At 42.1% G+C, this 20088-nt stretch overlaps 2 protein-coding genes across 4 annotated transcripts in view; one reads left to right on the top strand and one right to left on the bottom strand.

Annotated features, from left to right (window-relative positions):
* Positions 1-6543: 6543 nt before the first annotated feature.
* LOC5506860 lies at positions 6544-14535 on the bottom strand. Its single transcript, XM_032375311.2, has 5 exons — positions 14109-14535; positions 12291-12330; positions 11916-11961; positions 11322-11361; positions 6544-11114 (listed from the first exon to the last, which is right to left on the bottom strand). Exons 1-5 carry the CDS (start codon positions 14377-14379, stop codon positions 6721-6723), a joined length of 4791 nt encoding a protein of 1596 aa, XP_032231202.2. The 5' UTR covers positions 14380-14535; the 3' UTR covers positions 6544-6720.
* Positions 14536-14603: 68 nt separating this feature from the next.
* The window catches only part of LOC5503632 (exocyst complex component 2), a 32059-nt gene continuing 26574 nt past the window's right edge, over positions 14604-20088 (top strand). The window contains exons 1-4 of one of the 3 annotated variants that reach the window (XM_048720952.1): positions 14604-14836; positions 15235-15408; positions 16725-16857; positions 19552-19595. In XM_048720952.1, coding sequence (XP_048576909.1) covers positions 14728-14836; positions 15235-15408; positions 16725-16857; positions 19552-19595 — 460 coding nt within the window. In that variant the 5' untranslated portion in view covers positions 14604-14727. Of the gene's footprint in view, positions 14837-15234; positions 15409-16724; positions 16858-19317; positions 19354-19548; positions 19596-20088 lie in introns of those variants that run through there. The other 2 variants (XM_048720951.1, XM_048720953.1) reach the window with 2 other exon arrangements.

Here is a 20088-nt window from a genome sequence, read left to right as displayed (position 1 = left end):
ACCCCATGCTAGTTACGGGCCAAAGCGGCCAGTATATAGATCGGCAGTGATGGCTGGCGTTTACGGGTATGGCGCTTAAAACCATCTGATCGTTTATAACTTACATAGAATAATTCTGGCTCGGTCAGGTTTGGGCCTAAACGTGTCCTCCTATGGTTGACGCTAGTACCGTTGACACTAGTGTTTTTGTACACTTGTTTATAGCACCGTCGAAGGAAAAATCTTCTGTTTGGAAAAGAAATCCCAGCGGACCCTGCATACAAGCTAGCGTACGCGCATCATTCTGAAAAGTTTCTTTCAGTTTATTTCAGAATGACCTTTTTCCTTTATTACAATAACGGTCTGCCGATCACTGATTCCGCGCCTTAGAAAAAACCTCTAAAACTCTGTCCTTTAGTAAAAATCGGTTAAAGGATAGTCTCATTCCCGAAATCTCTCAAGCGCATGTGTCTCATGCGCATTGTGGAGCTTGGACATCACAAAAAAGGTACGTACCATTTTCAACAGCTTCCACTTATATATTCTGATAATATATTATATCAAGAGACCATTATATAAGAGAACGAATCCCCCGTATTAGGGTATGTTCCAATGATGACGTCCGTGAAAACTATTTTTAGAACAAGCAGTTATTTTTAGAGTAGCCTCTGATTGGCTAGCGCGCACGTATCCTAGCAACGCGCGCGCTCTGCTGTCAGGCTAGTTTTCATCTTCAATGGCGGCTCTTGAGTTTGTCGACGAAGAGAAATTTGTGGTTGTGAATGCTGGAAAATGGTCTCGAAAAAAGTCAAACTACAAATGGATATGGTTGGCCCTTCCAGATGAAATAGAAAGTGAAAGTGAAGATGAAGACTCGACTCTGAGCGACCCTGATACTGACAGTACGGTCAGCACATGTGACACAAAGGAGAGTTGCGATGTTGCGAAAAGTTTCAAAGATGAGAGAGAAAAGATTGAAGACGGAGTAGCAACATATGAAGAAGAACAAGAAGAAAGCGAGGAGATGAGCAGCGAAATGAAATGGACGGTCTTAGCGACAACTCGTCTGAGTCAGAAAGTGGAGAAAGGAAAGATGAAAACCGTGCAAAGAAAAGGAAAACATCGACGAACGGTACTGCAAAAAAAAAAGAAAACAACAAGAACATGTTGAAGACTTTTGCTTTGAACTAGACGAACAAAGAGAGGCGCTTCTTAAATTTACCAAGGAAAAATGCAGAATACTAAAGACATTAATTTTTTTGAGACCAGGGCCGCCCTACGAGATTGTTTACTTGAGTTTGAAACTGGATTGAACGATTTGTTAGACGATACGATCGAGGACCTGATAGATACAGCTAAGGAAACATTTGCAAAGTATAAAAACAAAAGCGAGCGTAAAGCTCGTTTCGCTCATTGTTGGGTGAAGAAGAAGCCTTGGACTGAGTTTATTTTCAGAAAACGTCAGAGAAAAAGGCAAAAAGAGACGACCAAGTATCGCTATTGTCTTGTGTTAGAGAGGCAGTTTACGGCTTTGCTCACACTCGTCACTACAACCAAAAGCTTGGGGTTCTGGATGAAAAAAAATTATATAATATCAATGAGGAAAATACCGCCCTATACCGAATGATAAAGCTGAAGAAGAATACTATAAAAAGGGACTGTCAAAGTTACAGAAAAAACAAGGACTCCTTGAAAAAGGAATTATCTATCCTTGTTAGAATGAGGCGTGAATCTTTTGAAGGACTTCCAAAAGAGCTGAGTGTTCATTTGAACGAGGGTGGTCTTTCCATTTTTAAAGATGAAATGCTCCCTTTTCTTAAAAGTGCTGATGAAGCTGTACGAGCGTGGACCGTGCGCAGGGTTTTCGATCGAATCCTTCTGGCTTTTTGGAGATTGTGTTTAACAATGTATATAGAGATGAGAACCTTCACGACGAATTTATCGAATGCCTGAGAATGATGCACATAGAGGGGGATAAATCAGTTTTACAGAGAATATTCAACGAACTTTTATGCAAGTTGTGTAGGACCCGTGTCAAAGTGTTTATATTAGGAATGAAAGAGCAAGATCTTCAACTTGGTAAAACAACAAAAATTCTGTGTTCAAGTGGAATAGCAGGAAATGTTTATCAAGATTAATATTACTTACCTAGTGATGTCCTACAGCGATTTTGAGACTCACATCGCGCTTTCCATTTGTGAAGAAAGTCTTCAAAAGATTCGAGTGTGCTACCTACAAACAAAATTCGAAGGATTGCAATCTGAGTCCGTCTCTTCGCCTTCTCTGTTGTTCGTCTTAGCCGAGTTTATACTTCAGATTTAAAAATAAAAAATGCTGTCACCTTAAAACTTACCTGTTTATGTTGAATTCCGGACAATCTCGCTCCGCAAACTGATAATACTGAATTTGAGATCGTGAAAAAGTGTGAAATCCGTATCTACTACAGTCAGTAATGCGCCGTTGACAGCATCGCGGGTTTTCCACTGGAGAGTCTTGGTCAACTCGCGTTCGGATTGGATGGCCTAACAATGGCAGAGCGCGAAGTTTGCTCTCTTTGGTAGGGAGGGTAAAATAGTTTGCCCTATTAGTTCCTGGACCGGCCGAGCGCGACATTTTCCCACCTGGCGGGGAGGGTAATATAGTTTCTCTCCTTCCCAGCGCGGTCAAGCGTAACTAATTGTCCAACGGCATCGGTCAAGGATGCTTGCGGCTGCTTTCTCGTTTTAAAATACGGCTAGGGGGAGGGGAAAATAGTTTAGCTCGGATGTTTTGCCACATATCGAATGTAAGTGTACCCTGGCATAGGTCTGCGAGATAAAAATATTTAGTTTGTTGTTTTTTCCTCTCGAATTTCGACGGTATTTGAGTGCTACCGAAAATGGCGCCTCCAACCTTGTATCTTTCTTTAGTAGGGAGAGAGAAGTCATAAATTCCGTTGAGAAAACCCCAGCAAATCGTTTATTACACGTGAATTTGACAACAACAAGGCATGTTCTAAGTTCTAAGGCAATTTTATTGACAACATTTCACACACACAAAAAAAACGCTTTACTCGACCGATCTCAGCCGAATTCCGAGCTACGACAAGCAACCATTGCCTGGGCTACCTGTGGACTTAGGAAACCAATGCAATGCCTGCTTTCCGTACTTCTTCTTATGCTAAAGTGGCGTTGCTGACTACGACGCTTAAGGATGACATTTCCTTTTTTAAGCCGCGGCAAGGGAGACATGTTACTTGCTGCTTGTTTTGTCTGCGTTGGGGCAACCATATTTTGCATTTGACATGCCTCTTTATTGGCATAGGCCAATCTTTAGAAAAGAGGCTCTTCGGTAGATATCCGATCTTAGAATTCAGATCGTTGTATATGTGATCATCCAGGCCTCGACAAGTGGTATAAACATCGCTATCCAGCTTCGAGACAAGTTGAATAACTTTATCACTCTTCTCGTCGACGCTTGCAGAAAGATCAAATTGTCCAGATTCGACTACATCGAAAATTTTTATTCGTTATCCGTATGTACCGTTGGAAGACAAGCAGATTTGCAGGGTGATATGGTCCTAGATATTTGTTAACTTCTTTTGTGATAGTAGAGCTTATCGAGAGGACGAGGCCGCCATTTTCTAACGGTTGTAGTTCACAGTTAATTTTTTGTATTGATTTTCCGACAAAAAACTTCAACCCCCCCAATAATGCCAGTCGCTGTTGTTGGGCGTTTACTTCTTCTTCCTTTCTCCTTATTCTTTTGTTTATCCCCTCCATTATCTTGTTCCGAACGGCAGTAGATTCTAAAAGTAAAAATTATAATATTTCAAAGGATATAAATAAACTACATACTGCTAAACTGGACAATGCAATTCTCCGCCCGCATAAAAAAGGCATAAAATGTTTGTTTACATTTCGGTTGGAGCGGCAAAAAAGAACAATCGCGCTTTAACGATTCCTTTCAAATGGCAAAGTGCCGTTTCAGTGTACTAGATAAGAAGAGCAATATAAGGTTTACAGAAAACAAAACAAAACAAAAAATCCTAAATAATATAGCTATCGGAAGCGGATATCACCGCTGCCTGCTCGCGACCACCTACTAGAATAAAACAACCAAATATTTCGCCTTAGTTTTGGAAATACAAGGTCTTTTTTATTTAACCACAGGGAGCCCGTGATGGACGCTTTCTTCTAATTTTTATTCCGTTATTACGCGAAATCCTCAAGTGGTACCGTTGGGCACCGGTCTCAATATTAATTAACATCCTCTTGGCTATCTTTGTGCTAAGTTTGGTGCTTTTGTCCGCTATGTATAGATTGAAACACTAAGCGACCGGACTAATTATAATAAGCGTTCTGATACCACAGGCGGCCCAAATGGCGCCAAAGGTCACGTGGTTGGTTGTTGGGTTTTGATGGCGAAGAAGCGATGAGCGATCACCAAGAGTCGTAAGTTTATCTCACCGTAGATTTGTTGCCTGTTGATCTATTGATTGTTATCGTGTATTTTGTTTATGCAAGGAGTAAATCGGCACCAGCGGCGTAGCTATTATTTTTAACAGGAGGGGGCCCATAAGGGACATCAAGGCATTTTTCGCTGTATTTTAGATAATGTATCATACATTTACTGTAATTTTGGCTGCTAAAAATGGGGGGGGGGGGGGGCAAGCCCCCCTGGCCACGCCCCTGGGCACACAGGCGGCGAGGGTAGCCTCCATCGCCACCTTTAAGCCCGCTGTAAGAGCCCGCTGTAAGAGGCTAGCGGCAATAGGTGCTGTGCTGTATTGTCACCAGTTTACTTCCGGTCGATTACGTAACAATCTCCGATGATTTTAAACGGAAATATTTCAAGATTGTCTATCGGAAGTTTCTTCGAGGATGCGACTCATAATTTTGAGCGGATGGCCTGTAAGGCATCGCGGATTCTAGACTCTCTTGAGGTTTCCGTCGGCCATCTGGAAGTAAACTTGTGATAATGCGGCTTTAAGTGCACGCTAAACGTTCAGTTATCGTTATAAATTAAAAACTCCTGCAGACTTGTTGAGAGTCTAGACTATTGTATCACAAACACTTAATAAAACATTGAACTTCACAACGCCTTAGCTCAAACCTATCTTTATTTTCTTAAACGCCAACACCATAATAATAATCTAGTAATATTGCTATATACAATTTATTTTACATTTTTCTCATTGCTCTACCCTCTGTATTGTTTTAATTTTGGGAGATAAACAAAGCTTTGCTGGTGAAGACTTGTTATAACGAAACAGAAGGAGTGTAAGCCTTGCTGGTTCATTGAGAATGCTAACTACTAGAGTGATTTTCATTAACTCGTGAACTCCACTTTAGCGTATTACACCTTATTGTGATCTGATTCAATTGTTCATTTTTTTGTACTTACTATTACCCTTTGACTATCAAACTTTGTTTCACGGGTTAATGAAAACCACTTTAATACCTCTTGACATTAGCAACTTAACTTTAACTCCTGGAAGTCTGTCTGCTGTAAATGCTCTTCCTTTCGCAATCTCCTAACCGCTAGGAACTGCTGCTACTTACTGTGGTAAAGCTGTATAATGTACATACATGTTTTTGCTATCATATCGTATTTCTTTAAATTCAATGTCTCGTAAGTACGGGCACATTTAATTTGGGGCCAGCCCTGTTGTGTAATCGTTATCAATGGTAAAGGTTAAGAAAAATAATCATAATAAATGAATGTTGTAGAACACTGACAGTATTGCTTGATAAGCGATTTTAGTTGCTTTGTGGTCACTAATGCCTGCGCCATTTGTGCCGGGTCTTCAAAAGGCATAAAGCCAGTTTCTCAAATGGAAAGAAAATCAAAAGGGCAGGCATTACCGTTACAGACTAGTCTAAAAAGAAAGTCCCATTATCACTGTGTTTGCGTAGCTAACATGCAAGTAACTCTAAAAAGACAAATAAATAACCTTTCGCTAACCAAAACCATTCTACTTAATAACTGGTCTATTTAAAATGTCCTACATTGTAAAGGAATACTACGATATAGTCACTCCGGGGGCGGATCCAGATTTCCAAATGGGGGGTTGATAATGGCCAGATAGACGACTAATTACTGATCCAGTGGTTCTTGATAGATCACATGGATCTAACAATTTGTCGCGTCAGCAAAGTCAAGCGGGCGAAAGCACATGGACAGTACCTCCCGTCCCTCAGACATTTATTTTCTTCAAACAAAGTGACTTTTCATTTTTTTTACTAAAAAAGGGGGGTTGGATATTCACCCCCCCCCCCCCCCCCCCTGCTGTATCCGCCACTGCACCCGCAGGAAACGAGGGGAGAGACAACGTCCTGGGAGTGTCTTGAACGCCAGCTCATCTCGTGCCGATCTGCTACTTAACAGTAAGAGTTTCTGCAGCCTTACGTGGGGAGAGTACAGATTACTAGAACGCCGCGATGGGAACCCTGTGTCTTTGTGTTGCAACCAGCTTAGTCTAACATCGTCCGATTTGCTTTGTCTTGAATCGCTGGTCTGCACTGCGCTATGGCTCGTAGCTCTACTTTGACTTGCAAATATGAGCAGATGTATTGTGTTTTATTTTATCGCTGTCTGAAGAAGGAGCTAGCTCCGAAAACGTTTACTAACATCCATCCGTATATCTGGCTCTACAAGCCTGTGAGAAAGGTAAACGTACAAAACCGCCATATAGTCATGTTTTGGTTATAATCCATATTAGTTGAAATGAGTACGCCAAATAAAGTTCAAGCATTCAAGTCACTGAGCAATTAACCTGACGTTGTAGGCCTCCGTGCCAAAAAAGTTAAACGCCATGTAGAAGTGTACTTTTTTATACAAGTTTGATTCTCCGACCAATGGTGGCTCGCAAAGATCAGGCCGGAATGAGACAGCAAGATCACAAGACATTAATATCTCCCCTACATTTTTACTTGTTTTGTCAGTTTTGTTGATGACACCCTCGTAGCGATGCAGCTTGTCGAGGTACTTCATGTCAATTGAGCGGCTCTTTCGTACGTCCCAGGACTGGGCATCTAGAGTGACAAGCTTCTTCATTCCCTTTCCATCGCCAAGAAAGAGGATGGGGCGGTCCGGTTGTCTGATGCGGCCAACGTCGTAGCGTCGCATGTTTCTCACTGCAACAAGCAGGTCTTCGTGGCTGTTCCTCATTGCTTCGTCATAATAGTGCTTACCCCCATCTAGAATTCTCATGCAAGAAAAGATGTAGGAGTAAAAGCAGGACCAGACTGACTTGTCATTCGAGCACCATACGCCAACCTTTGCCTCTGCAACGTGGATCTCAACCGGCACATGGGGCGCAATCTTCATCCACAGTCGCATGGTGGAGTCAATTCGACTACGATGCTTCAAGGATTCATCTAGCAAGCGGATCATTTCCTCCGCTTCTCTTTCAAGGGGTACACCCTTCTCCGAACAAAGGTCTACCCAAACTCGCACGATTTCTCGGTTAACAGATGGAATACTAGCCTTTCCAGATTCTTTAAAGTCCTTGAAAAGCTTGAGCAGCTCACATGACTTTCCTTTGTGTTTTCCCATCTGGAAAGAGTAGAGTTGTCGGCGCCAGTGCGGGTACTGATCACTTTCTGACACCATTTCGAGGTCATCAGCAGTTTCAAGCAGACTGTCCAACAAAAACTTACTTTCTTGGCTTGATGATGACCTCAGATACTCGGCTAGTCCTCCTTGCGTCTTGTCAACATGCTTGAAGATTTGGCACATCATTGCAACAAGGGGGATGTAGTTCTCTTCGCATAGCTCTTGGCAAATACTAACAGCGCGTTTAAAGGAGGCGATGCCTTTCTCTGCATAGCTGATTATGTCTGCAAGTTTGGAAGAAGGGTCATAAATTAAATTCTGGACATGACGCTTGTATACCATCCCTTTCATTTGCGTAAATCGACTTCTGACATGACTTCTGTAATCTGCTGCGCACTGGATGCCTTCGTTGGTGTATTTGATAGCATCTTTGAAACCATTTTTCATTGTTTTGCTGTAATACCGACCAAGGTGTACTTTGAAGTACGGGTTTGTTGGGAAAACTGCGATTGTCTCCTCAAAAACTTTAACGACGTCTTCGTCGACAGGGATATCCATCACAAGCGCCGAGAAAAAGTTCTTCGCATGATCATCATCTCGGATGATAAGCATCTCACTACAGGTCTTCTCATCCATATGCTTGACAAAATCGATAGCTTTTTCTGCAAGCTTATTTTTCCAGTTTTCTTCGTTGATGCCATAGGGTCTACTCAGCAGCTGTCGCAAAATCTCTTTGCTGATTAGGTTATGCCGACAATACCAAGATCCGTCCTCTTCAATAAGTAAATCAAGAATTTTCTCTGGTAAAAAGTCTTCAAGATTGTGGCATGCACGCTTTGAAATGCCTAAAGCTCTTGCGAATTGCGGCCCCGGTAGAGTGGTCTGTGCATAGTAATGGGCCATTGCCATGAACACCAGAACCGATTCCTGTTTCTTGGTAAGGCCAGCGAGACAGTCGGCGACAAAAGGCCGAAGACCCTCGAATCTCTGCTCAAATGCCACCAGGGCGTAGTAGAAGGGAATCTGCAGCTCTTTCTTTTCTTGACGATGATGTCGTAGATTGCCTGCCCTCTCTTTGTTTTGAGTGCTATACACTTCCACAAAACAATCAGCCTCCAGGCTGGTCAACGTGTCAGCCACAGTGTGCTTGTTTCCTGGCTTTACTTTTGGTTCCTGGAATTCTACTTTCCCACGCAGAGAGGTGTATCGATGTGCCACTTGAATGATCAGGCAGGAAACTCTCTCATCTGACAGGCTATCAAACAGCATGTCAATCTCATACTCTTCTCCCGGTGATTGCTTGACGTCTACTAGGACGATGACGGGGCGGCGGCAGAATCTCCAAAGCTGGGTTATTGCTTCCCGCGTATGCGTGTTAATCGCTTTAAGGCACACACACGGGAAATCGTTTCGAAGGTCATAGAGTATCTTCCTAGAAGATGTAGTACCCCCAGTTCCCCTTTGGTGAGAAAACACCAGTCTTGACGCGCCAGAGTATTTCACCTTCTCTTTAATCTCCGTTTTTAGCCTCTCCCATGACTCTCTCTCGACAGCATAATTCATCTCGATTGCGTACCATGATATCCTACCACCACGGTAGAAATGATTTGCATCGTCCTTTCCCATCTCTGGAGAAATGCCTATAGAGCTGTAAAGGACGGCCATCTCCGAATCCACCCAACGTAGCCATGTTGGCAGCACTTTCATGCCTTCATCTGTGGGAAGGGAAAAGTCTGGATCTTGAAGATTGTTGGGTTTCGATATGGCATCGTTGAAAATAGCCCCGCAAAAGCCTTCAACTGTCGTGTGCTTGATTTCTGTTTTCCAGTCATCGGCAATGTCATCAATGCGGCCGTCTGTTTCCGGGGACGTCGACAGGATGAATACCTTGGAGTCCTTAAAGGCCTCACATGCGCTGGCAATGCAAAAGATGTCCCGCACTTTCTTGCAGAGATTCTTCATTTTAGGGTCACTTCTCCATACGAGGACAAAGGTGATTGTTTGGCTGTGCTTTTTCATCAATTGCTCAAAAAACTTGGAGATCCAGCAGTTAATTTTGCTCTTGGGATTCGCTTGAATTGCTGAGTTCCCCTCTACAAGGATCCATGGAGTTCCATTGGGAATGCTGATGGGCTCTCCTTCCTTTGGTAACATTCGGCAAGCTGGCTTTCCCATCGTCTCGAGATATCTTTCACACGCTGCTAGGAAACCCGTCTCCTCAGTATTAACGTCAAAATCAAATACAGCTGCCCAACGAACTTGAGCCAAGTAAACTGCTTCTTGCATCTCCTTGGTGTTCTCAGGAGAAAGAAAAAGAATAAACTTTTGACGTTTGTCAAAAAGGCACATCTCTTCGACCAACTGCTTGTCCTCCTCAGATATCCGTGGCACGGCGGTTTTATTGAAGCTTGTTGGGGAGACCGGTCGCCGTTCTACAGATTTGGATAGTTTCGCCATAAAAACCTCCATAGTACTTTTCCAAGAAAATGCTTTTTCCCACTGGCTCTTGAAATCTGATGCAAAGAGGAAAGCGTGTTCCCGATCTTCAAACAAATCGCTGACAGCTCTTGCCCAGCTGTCAGCATCCTCTGCTTTTTCCTGATCTTCTGTACCTTTGACGTCCAAGATGCAGCTGTGATACTTCTCGTCAAAGTATTGACGGATCAAATACGCTAAGCCACTTTGTGAGCTTATCAACACGGGTATACCTGTTGCAATTGCATCTAATGCTGCCACCCCAAATGGGCTGCGTCGTGCTGGCAAAAGAAACATAGTAGACCCTTGGATGTCTACGAGCTCTTGCCTGCTGTCAGACGCCTTCTTGAAGTTAAGTTCGACGCCCTCCTTGTCGTGTTGTTCCAGAATCTTCAGTACCTTCTTCTCTACTTCTCCTGTTCTGCTGGGGTTCGTGTTTCGGACAATCAGGGTTGCTTTGTACTTAAGCTTGGACCTTCTACAATTGTTGAGGGCCCATACAGCTATATCAAGGCCACTTGAATCTGGGGCGTTAGGATTTGTGGCTACAAAACAACGGCACTGCGGAGAGGCGATAGAGTTCCTCGCGGTAGCATAGGAGGGTAGGCCTGGGATAATTTCAAACACCTCTTTATTGAGTACGCTGTTCCATTTATCTTTCAAATAAACACCAATGGCGGCCGTAAAGTCTGCGCTTTTTGCAAGGGTAACCTCGTCACATTCCTCCATACTCTGATCGTCAAACGTCTCTCCTTCGTCTGGGACGCAGTGGAACACATGCACCCGAGGACACGAGAATCTGCTCGCAAAATGGTCTGCTAGTGGCCCTGTGAGTGTACCATGGCCTACGACCAAATCCGGCTCAAATGGAAACGTCTCGTGGTGATACATTGACTGAATCTTGCCCTTGTAGATGTTGTTGTCATCATCACATGTAAAAAGGTTGACGTTATGGGATCTTGCTTCCTCTATTTCCACTGCGGTCGCTTTCAAAACAAGACAGGCGACTTGGTGACCAGTTTGTGCGAGCGCACAGCTCATTTCTCGGTTGATGACAGGGATACTTTCCCCCCATGCTTGCCACTTGTCACTCAGCAATAAAATACGCATCGGCGGAGACTCTGTGGATTAAAAAAAAGATAACAAATAGGATTCACAAGCAAGGGAGTAATTTTCGAAGTGTCTTTGTTGGCCGGGATGACTTCCCTTGCGATGTAATTGTATTGTAAATACTAATCGAGTCAAGTACTAAGAAACAGCAAAAAAAGGACTATGTGACAATACAATGCCACGTACATCCTAATGATCAGTACTGTTCATCTACCAACCTTGGGATAAAAGCTCATCGATAATGTCCTCATCGAGAATCTAAAAACAGAATAGAATATTTTTACAGTTTCGATGATACCGTTAAAATCAATTGGTAACATAACAGTTGTACAGAAAAGAAAAAAGGATTGAAAAAAAGCAATTATGACCTCTCTCTAACCCTAACCCCTAAATGTCCAGCAAGGGAGGGAGTTGTAAATTATGGTAATGAGGATGTGCCCATTCTTAGACGTATAGGGAAGGTCAGGCTATACTCTTTTTTATACTGTGATATCCACTCAATGGTAAATGATGCTTGGCAGTAAAAATGAAGTTTCTCATAATTTTCTAGAACTGGAAAGTTAAAGAGAGGGTTGGGTAGAACTTTCTAAATTTTTGGTGGTAGGCAAGTCTTCCACAAACGCCCCCATAAAGAAGTAAAAAAGGGTAAGGCTCTGGAATTATTTGGGGGACATCCCATGAAATCTGTTATTATGATGACATTCATAAAACATATAAATAAACATACAGTGCCTGTATTTATAATAATGGAGGTGTATATTAATAGTGGCAATGCAAGACATAAAAATGAAAACAAACAGACCAACCTTTACCTTTTGAGGTGTTGTTTCTTGTATAGGGGAGTTGACTTGTTGATCACTTAAATAATAATAACAAACAATAATTATAGAGGGTAATCACTTAACTGAAAGAGGGGATGTAACCGATTTCTATTGAATTTATAAATGAAAAACAGTAGTATCTTTATTGGATGCAGCAAATGAAATAATTCTAACAGCTTCCTTTTGTAATATAATGGCATTTAGAGTTGTTCAGAAGGTATACCCTAAAATGCCATGCTGATGAATAAGAAAAGGACAAATAAAATAATAACAAAGGGGAACAAGGATATGAAGTACATTAAGATGAAGGCTCAGTATTCAAATGTACATAGTGAAGCCTTCTTTAGATTGCAATTTTGGACTTACCTCTGATTTATTTGAACACTTGAATCTTTGAATGTTTCTTCTGTTAAAAAATAACAAATGTTTGTTACATTACATTATTAGAAAAAAATTATCTAGATTGTGACTGGATAAAATATGCATATTTGTTATGTTTGTAAAGGCCTGTGGCCTAGTTGGCCGTGTGGACCTGGCGCCGAGCGCACACCAGACATGGGCGCGTGAGTACACAGGGGAGCGAGCAGCGATGCCATCTTGTTTTTAGTAAATTTGTGTCTTGTTTCATTGAGTTAAATCTCGTGGTTTGATCCGAACTGTTGAATCAGGAAAGACGCAACACTGGCGACGAGGATATAGCGAGATTATTATGGCGGAATCAGCGAATAAGTTGCCAAAATTCGACTGTTTTTCCGACCCGTCCACCCTTGGTACACGATGGACACGCTGGCTGAACTCCTTCGAGCTCTACGCAGATGGAAAAGGCCTCATTATTGATACCGATGCGTCAAATGCGACGAAGCAGCGTCGGAGGGCTCTCTTGTTGCACTTTGCTGGACCGGATGTGCAAGAAATCTTCGAAACTTTGCAGGAAACGGGCACCGCGGAAGAATACGGTAAAGCAGTAACCGCTTTGAACGGATATTTCGTCCCCAAGGTAAACTTTGCAGTTCCCAAGGATGAAAAAGGGGAGTTTTTTTCAAATTATATTCTTTTTATAATCATTCAGTACTTCTCTCTTTTAAACTATGATAACAATGTTGGATTTTTCTCCAGAGCTCCAGTTACTGCAGTCCCCAAGGATGAAAAGGGGGAGTTTTTATTCAAATTATATTGTCTATAATTTGTACATATCTTTTGTATATGACATATGATATTAATATTGGATTTTTTTTTTATTTTCTTGAAAACTCCTGGACCAAGGACCAACCACAGGCTTGCCATCTATAAGTACCATTTTTCCTTCTCCTGCTCAAAGACAGTTAGTAGGCAGCTATATTGGACATAGACCAGTGGCACCGGTTTGGATACCAGGTATTTTTTTGTAGAGCAAGGTGTTCCATGTACCACCTTCAACAAAATAAAACTTTTTTTGCCTTCACGGGCGCGTGAGTACACAGGGGAGCGAGCAGCGACGCCATCTTGTTTTTAGTAAATTTGTGTCTTGTTTCATTAGTTAAATCTCGTGATTTGATCCGAACTGTTGAATCAGGAAAGACGCAACAATATTATTGTGTAAACCCACAAAAGATTGATGGTCGCTGCTGCTAGCAGTAATCTGTTTTCAGGGAATATTCAGGAACTGTAAACAATAGGTCATTTCTCATTGAAAGATCATAAACCATCATACATTTTAAAACGATGTCTATGAATATGCACTGACCCTCAGCAAACCCTTGAATGCTTGAAAATACTATATAACAACTGCCAAAACCAGGATTACTGTTAGGGTTAGGGTTAGGTTTAGAGTTATGCGCCTGTATAATGGTCGACCCATTTGAAACGATTACCTAAAAGTGACCTTACAGTCACTTATAGATTTTTTTTTAAATTAGGCTAATGGATTAATGGAACAGCTTATGGCCCAATCAAGCCGAAATATAAGGCCCCGGCCCAATATTGATTCCATACTGTAGTCATCAAAAGGAGGATTCACCAAAACGAAGCATACGAATCGGGAAAATCAAAGCGTTACATTTAAAGTACCAGATTTCTCTTGCCGATGGTTATTGATGGTTACCGTTTTTTATTCAAATATAACAATAACAATAAAACTGCTCTTCTATATTGCATTTTTTTAAAGTACTGAACAATGGCTTGTTGAACAATTTTCAAAATACTCACTTTTATCGGCCAGTTTCGATGCCAAGTCGTTCCTTTTGATCGCGTACAACTGCCATTTGAGGAACCGTACATTCCCTGGGCCTATCTTGTTGCAATTCTGCAGTTCTCTGAACAGCCCAAGTCCACTTGTGATGTTTAAGGATGATAAACCAGGCGTGCAATTTTCGCACAGGAAAATAAGCTTTTCAAGTTCCTCTTTGCCAAGCCCATTGTCGATTTCCAAGAGTTGTTGGCGAAAATTATCTCCCTCTTCGCTAAATCCCGACGCCATGATACAACTGGAACACTCAGCAGCTTCTAACCCATTTCTTAAGAGCTAATTAGTGCATTTTTAGGGGTTTTTTTGAGGTGTAAATAGCGAAAATTTGATTTTCTTTTGCCAGATTTGCGAGATCTAATTCCGGGAATCCCCCGTCCCATTAAGCAACGGGGGCTCTCCATCACCGCCAGTAAGCAAAAAATACTTGTCGACGCGGGGCCCCTGTGGTCTATGCTCGGTCCCAGTTTCCAGATCAGAGCAACACCCCAAACAAGATGGCTGCTCTGTGACACTAAAACACAAGATGGTGACTTTATGAAGGATAACAGTTAGAGCTAGGGTAGTAGCATATCAATAAGAATGCGTCCGGCGCCATCCGTCACAGGAATTTCTCCTGCTGAGGGTCCACCGGGCGAGAGAGTTATTATAAGAGGAGAAAATCTTGGGATAAACGCGAAAGATGTCATTGGTGAGCCAAGCTTATTTGTTGTGAATACTGTTTTATGTACGATTCCTTCGTCCTCTAGCTATACATTAATGTACTTAAGTACTTCACGAGTAAAGCATGTACTTTCTCCCTTTTTCAATTTGTAATCTGAACAATTTAGCCTAAAGCTTCTGACCTTACATTTACTTATACTTTATAAGTTAGTCGTTTAGCTTTCACTAGTCTTAAATAGCTGTTTTCACTATAAAGTACCTCTATAATACATATAAATACCTATGTAATACATATATTTTACTACAAATAGTTTAACAGGACTTAATAACTTATGTATATATATATGTTGTTGTTTTTGTAAAGCCATCATCAACCAAAGGTCTTTTTTTCATGTTTCATAATTTTTTTAATCTGTTGCTGTACAGGCTTGACTATCTGTGGAGCGAATTGCCTACTTTCAGCAGACTACAAATCTCCCAGTAAGATAATTGCTAGGACTGGCCCTTCAAAACCAGGAAAAGGAGATATCATTGTAATGACCAGGTCAGGAGGAGTTGGTTCTTGCACAATCCAGTTCAAAAGTCTTGCAGTTTTGGCAGGTAATTATAAAATGCAGAAGCTCTGCCCCCATCCTCGCCCCCTTCTAAAAGTGATTGTTTATATAAAGGCAAGCATAATGTAGGGTTACATTAATTAAGAATAGGAAAATATAAGAATATACAGTACACTATTTAGAGCCTTTTGTAGGGCAAATAACAAGTAGGGTCAAAAAAAGAAAAACAATAACACCTCAGGGTTTATTGGAGCTGTTACAGTAGGTATTTTATTTCAATATTATGCTTGTATGGCTCTTTAGTCTGCCTGATATGTTTAATTATTTGTCTGCTTTGTGAGAAACATTAAGTATCTTTACAGTATAACACATATCCCCCTTTTATATCTTAGGTTGTTTTGGACTCATATATTTCCACTGGGATCTTTATCTTGTTTTTAGCGATGGCAAGTTGTCCTTAGGGACAACCCTGTACTTGTCTGGACTTGCACCTACTGATCACTTGACTTTTTGAGCGAAACATTAACAAGCCAAAATAAACACAACAAAATAAGCCTAACCCCTTCTTTCAATCTTATCCTAGCAGTTCTAATAGGCATTGCAAGGCATACTGTATAGGCAATAGGCATTTACAGTATATAGGCAAGTTTCCTATTACTGTATCTTTGTAGATCCTTTATCTTTCTATCACCTGTTCATCTTTTTATCACCTTCACCTTTTTATAACCTTCACCTTTTTATAACCTTCAACTTTTTATAACCTTCAACTTTTTATCACCTTCACTTTTTTATAACCTTCACTTTTTTATAACCTTCAACTTTTTATCACCTTCACCTTTTTATAACCTTCAACTTTTTATAACCTTCAACTTTTTATCACCTTCACTTTTTATCACCTTCACTTTTTTATAACCTTCACTTTTTTATCACCTTCACTTTTTATAACCTTCACTTTTTATAACCTTCACCTTTTTATCACCTTCACTTTTTTATAACCTTCACTTTTTTATAACCTTCACTTTTTTATAACCTTCACTTTTTTATAACCTTCACTTTTTTATCACCTTCACTTTTTATAACCTTCACTTTTTTTATCACCCTCACCTTTTTATCACCTTCATCTTTTTATCACCTTCATTTTTTTATAACCTTCACCTATTTATCACCTTCACTTTTTATAACCTTCGCTTTTTTATCACCTTCACTTTTTTATCACACTCACCTTTTTATCACCTTCATCTTTTTATCACCTTAACTTTTTTATCACCTTCACCTTTTTATCACCTTCACCTTTTTAACACCTTCACTTTTTATAACCTCCATATTTTTAACACCGTAATCACCTTTTTATCACCTATGTAGACCCGCTGCGGGAGTCTGCTGTATGGATAGAAGAGGCAGAAGCTGAGGAGCTTGTTACTTCATCTGGCTCTACCCGCCCTGTCTCTCCACCTATACATCAAGATCCTCTAGGGATTGCTAGTGATGTGTTTGGGTAGGTCAAGATCCTCAAGGGATTGCTACTGATGTGTTTGGGTAGGTCAAGATCCTCTAGGGATCACTACTGATGTTCTGGGTAGGCCAAGATCCTCTAGGGATTGCTACTGATGTGTTTGGGTAGGCCAAGATCCTCAAGGGATTGCTAGTGATGTGTTTGGGTAGGTCAAGATCCTCTAGGGATCACTACTGATGTGTTTGGGTAGGTCAAGATCCTCTAGGGATTGCTAGTGATGTGTTTGGGTAGGTCAAGATCCTCTAGGGATCGCTAGTGATGTGTTTGGGTAGGCCAAGATCCTCTAGGGATTGCTAGTGATGTGTTAGGGTAGGTCAAGATCCTCAAGGGATCACTACTGATGTGTATGGGTAGGCCAAGATCCTCTAGGGATCACTACTGATGTGTTTGGGTAGGCCAAGATCCTCTAGGGATCGCTAGTGATGTGTTTGGGTAGGTCAAGATCCTCTAGGGATCGCTAGTGATGTGTTTGGGTAGGTCAAGATCCTCTAGGGATCGCTAGTGATGTGTTTGGGTAGGCCAAGATCCTCTAGGGATCGCTAGTGATGTGTTTGGGTAGGTCAAGATCCTCTAGGGATTGCTACTGATGTGTCTGGGTAGGCCAAGATCCCCTAGGGATTGCTACTGATGTGTTAGGGTAGGCCAAGATCCTCAAGGGATCACTACTGATGTGTATGGGTAGGCCAAGATCCTCTAGGGATCACTACTGATGTGTTTGGGTAGGCCAAGATCCTCTAGGGATCGCTAGTGATGTGTTTGGGTAGGTCAAGATCCTCTAGGGATCGCTAGTGATGTGTTTGGGTAGGCCAAGATCCTCTAGGGATCGCTAGTGATGTGTTTGGGTAGGTCAAGATCCTCTAGGGATCGCTAGTGATGTGTCTGGGTAGGCCAAGATCCTCTAGGGATTGCTACTGATGTGTTTGGGTAGGCCAAGGTCCTCTAGGGATTGCTACTGATGTGTTTGGGTAGGCCAAGATCCCCTAGGGATTGCTAGTGATGTGTTTGGGTAGGCCAAGATCCTCAAGGGATTGCTACTGATGTGTTTGGGTAGGTCAAGATCCTCTAGGGATCACTACTGATGTGTTTGGGTAGGTCAAGATCCTCTAGGGATTGCTAGTGATGTTTTTGGGTAGGTCAAGATCTCAAGGGATCACTACTGATGTGTTTGGGTAGGCCAAGATCCTCTAGGGATTGCTAGTGATGTGTTTGGGTAGGTCAAGATCCTCTAGGGATCGCTACTGATGTGTTTGGGTAGGTCAAGATCCTCTAGGGATTGCTACTGATGTGTCTGGGTAGGCCAAGATCCTCTAGGGATTGCTACTGATGTGTTTGGGTAGGCCAAGGTCCTCTAGGGATTGCTACTGATGTGTTTGGGTAGGTCAAGATCCTCTAGGGATTGCCAGTGATGTGTCTGGGTAGGCCAAGATCCTCAAGGGATTACTACTGATGTGTTTGGGTAGGCCAAGATCCTCTAGGGATTGCTAGTGATGTGTTTGGGTAGGCCAAGATCCTCTAGGGATTGCTAGTGATGTGTTTGGGTAGGTCAAGATCCTCTAGGGATCACTACTGATGTGTTTGGGTAGGTCAAGATCCTCTAGGGATTGCTAGTGATGTTTTTGGGTAGGTCAAGATCTCAAGGGATCACTACTGATGTGTTTGGGTAGGCCAAGATCCTCAAGGGATTGCTAGTGATGTGTTTGGGTAGGTCAAGATCCTCTAGGGATTGCTACTGATGTGTTTGGGTAGGTCAAGATCCTCTAGGGATTGCTACTGATGTGTTTGGGTAGGTCAAGATCCTCTAGGGATTGCTAGTGATGTGTTTGGGTAGGCCAAGATCCTCTAGGGATCACTACTGATGTGTTTGGGTAGGTCAAGATCCTCTAGGGATTGCTAGTGATGTTTTTGGGTAGGTCAAGATCTCAAGGGATCACTACTGATGTGTTTGGGTAGGCCAAGATCCTCTAGGGATTGCTAGTGATGTGTTTGGGTAGGTCAAGATCCTCTAGGGATTGCTACTGATGTGTCTGGGTAGGCCAAGATCCTCTAGGTATTGCTACTGATGTGTTTGGGTAGGTCAAGATCCTCAAGGGATTGCTAGTGATGTGTTTGGTAGGCCAAGATCCTCTAGGGATTGCTAGTGATGTGTTTGGGTAGGCCAAGATCCTCTAGGGATTGCTACTGATGTGTTTGGGTAGGTCAAGATCCTCTAGGGATTGCTACTGATGTGTTTGGGTAGGTCAAGATCCTCTAGGGATCGCTACTGATGTGTTTGGGTAGGTCAAGATCCTCTAGGGATCGCTACTGATGTGTTTGGGTAGGTCAAGATCCTCAAGGGATCACTACTGATGTGTTTGGGTAGGCCAAGATCCTCTAGGGATCGCTACTGATGTGTTTGGGTAGGTCAAGATCCTCAAGGGATCACTACTGATGTGTTTGGGTAGGCCAAGATCCTCTAGGGATTGCTAGTGATGTGTTTGGGTAGGTCAAGATCCTCTAGGGATCACTACTGATGTGTTTGGGTAGGTCAAGATCCTCTAGGGATTGCTACTGATGTGTCTGGGTAGGTCAAGATACTTAAGGGGTCACTATTGCTATGTTTGGTTAGGCATACATAAAAAATGGCTGCAAAAAAAAAAAAAAGGAAAGAAAATAAATTTTTGCTTTCTGTTTCAGAAGTTACCAGATTCCAGAGGACAAACTAGAAGATTTATATCCAGAGGGTTTGTTTGTTTGCACATCACCAGCACCACCCCCCCCCCCCTTGTCCTATCTTCCCTTGACCCCTACCCCCATGATCTCCATGGTAAGACTGAAAGACTTGAAATCAAGATTATTTATTGACAACTTAAATTTATATCACCTCCCCAACTCCCTCTGCTTTTCGCCCCCTTGCCTTACACAATTTTTTCCCCAACTTAAACGCTCTTAACCCCACTACACCTCAACTCCCCTGTCCCTCCCCCTAGGTTTTTTTTTCACAAGTCACATTCTTGACACTGCCCCAGCCTTATTCTCCCCTGCCCACCCTCCCCCCACCCCTTATTGTCAGGTTATCATCCCTTGAGTTTGTTAACATGACATGACGGAAAAACGTGACATGACGCTTCAAATAAGCCTATTTCACATTGAATAAGGCGGAAAATTTTTCTGATTAATTAATAACTTATAGCAAACAAAATATCAAGTGCGACTTTTTTAAAATTGATGCGACTT

Source organism: Nematostella vectensis, chromosome 13 (genome assembly GCF_932526225.1).
Source record: "Nematostella vectensis chromosome 13, jaNemVect1.1, whole genome shotgun sequence".
NCBI lineage: Eukaryota > Metazoa > Cnidaria > Anthozoa > Actiniaria > Edwardsiidae > Nematostella > Nematostella vectensis.
This window is presented reverse-complemented; position numbering and strand designations above follow the sequence as displayed.

What these genes read in the sequence shown, in the direction of transcription:
- LOC5506860 (XM_032375311.2), bottom strand. Translation starts at nt 14,379, where the DNA reads ATGGCGTCGGGATTTAGCGAAGAGGGAGATAATTTTCGCCAACAACTC. An exon ending in AGTGTTCAAATAAATCAGAG is followed by an intron (nt 11,962 to 12,290) that starts GTAAGTCCAAAA and finishes TTATTATTTAAG; the next exon opens with TGATCAACAAGTCAACTCCC. An exon ending in CGATGAGCTTTTATCCCAAG is followed by an intron (nt 11,115 to 11,321) that starts GTTGGTAGATGA and finishes TTTAATCCACAG; the next exon opens with AGTCTCCGCCGATGCGTATT.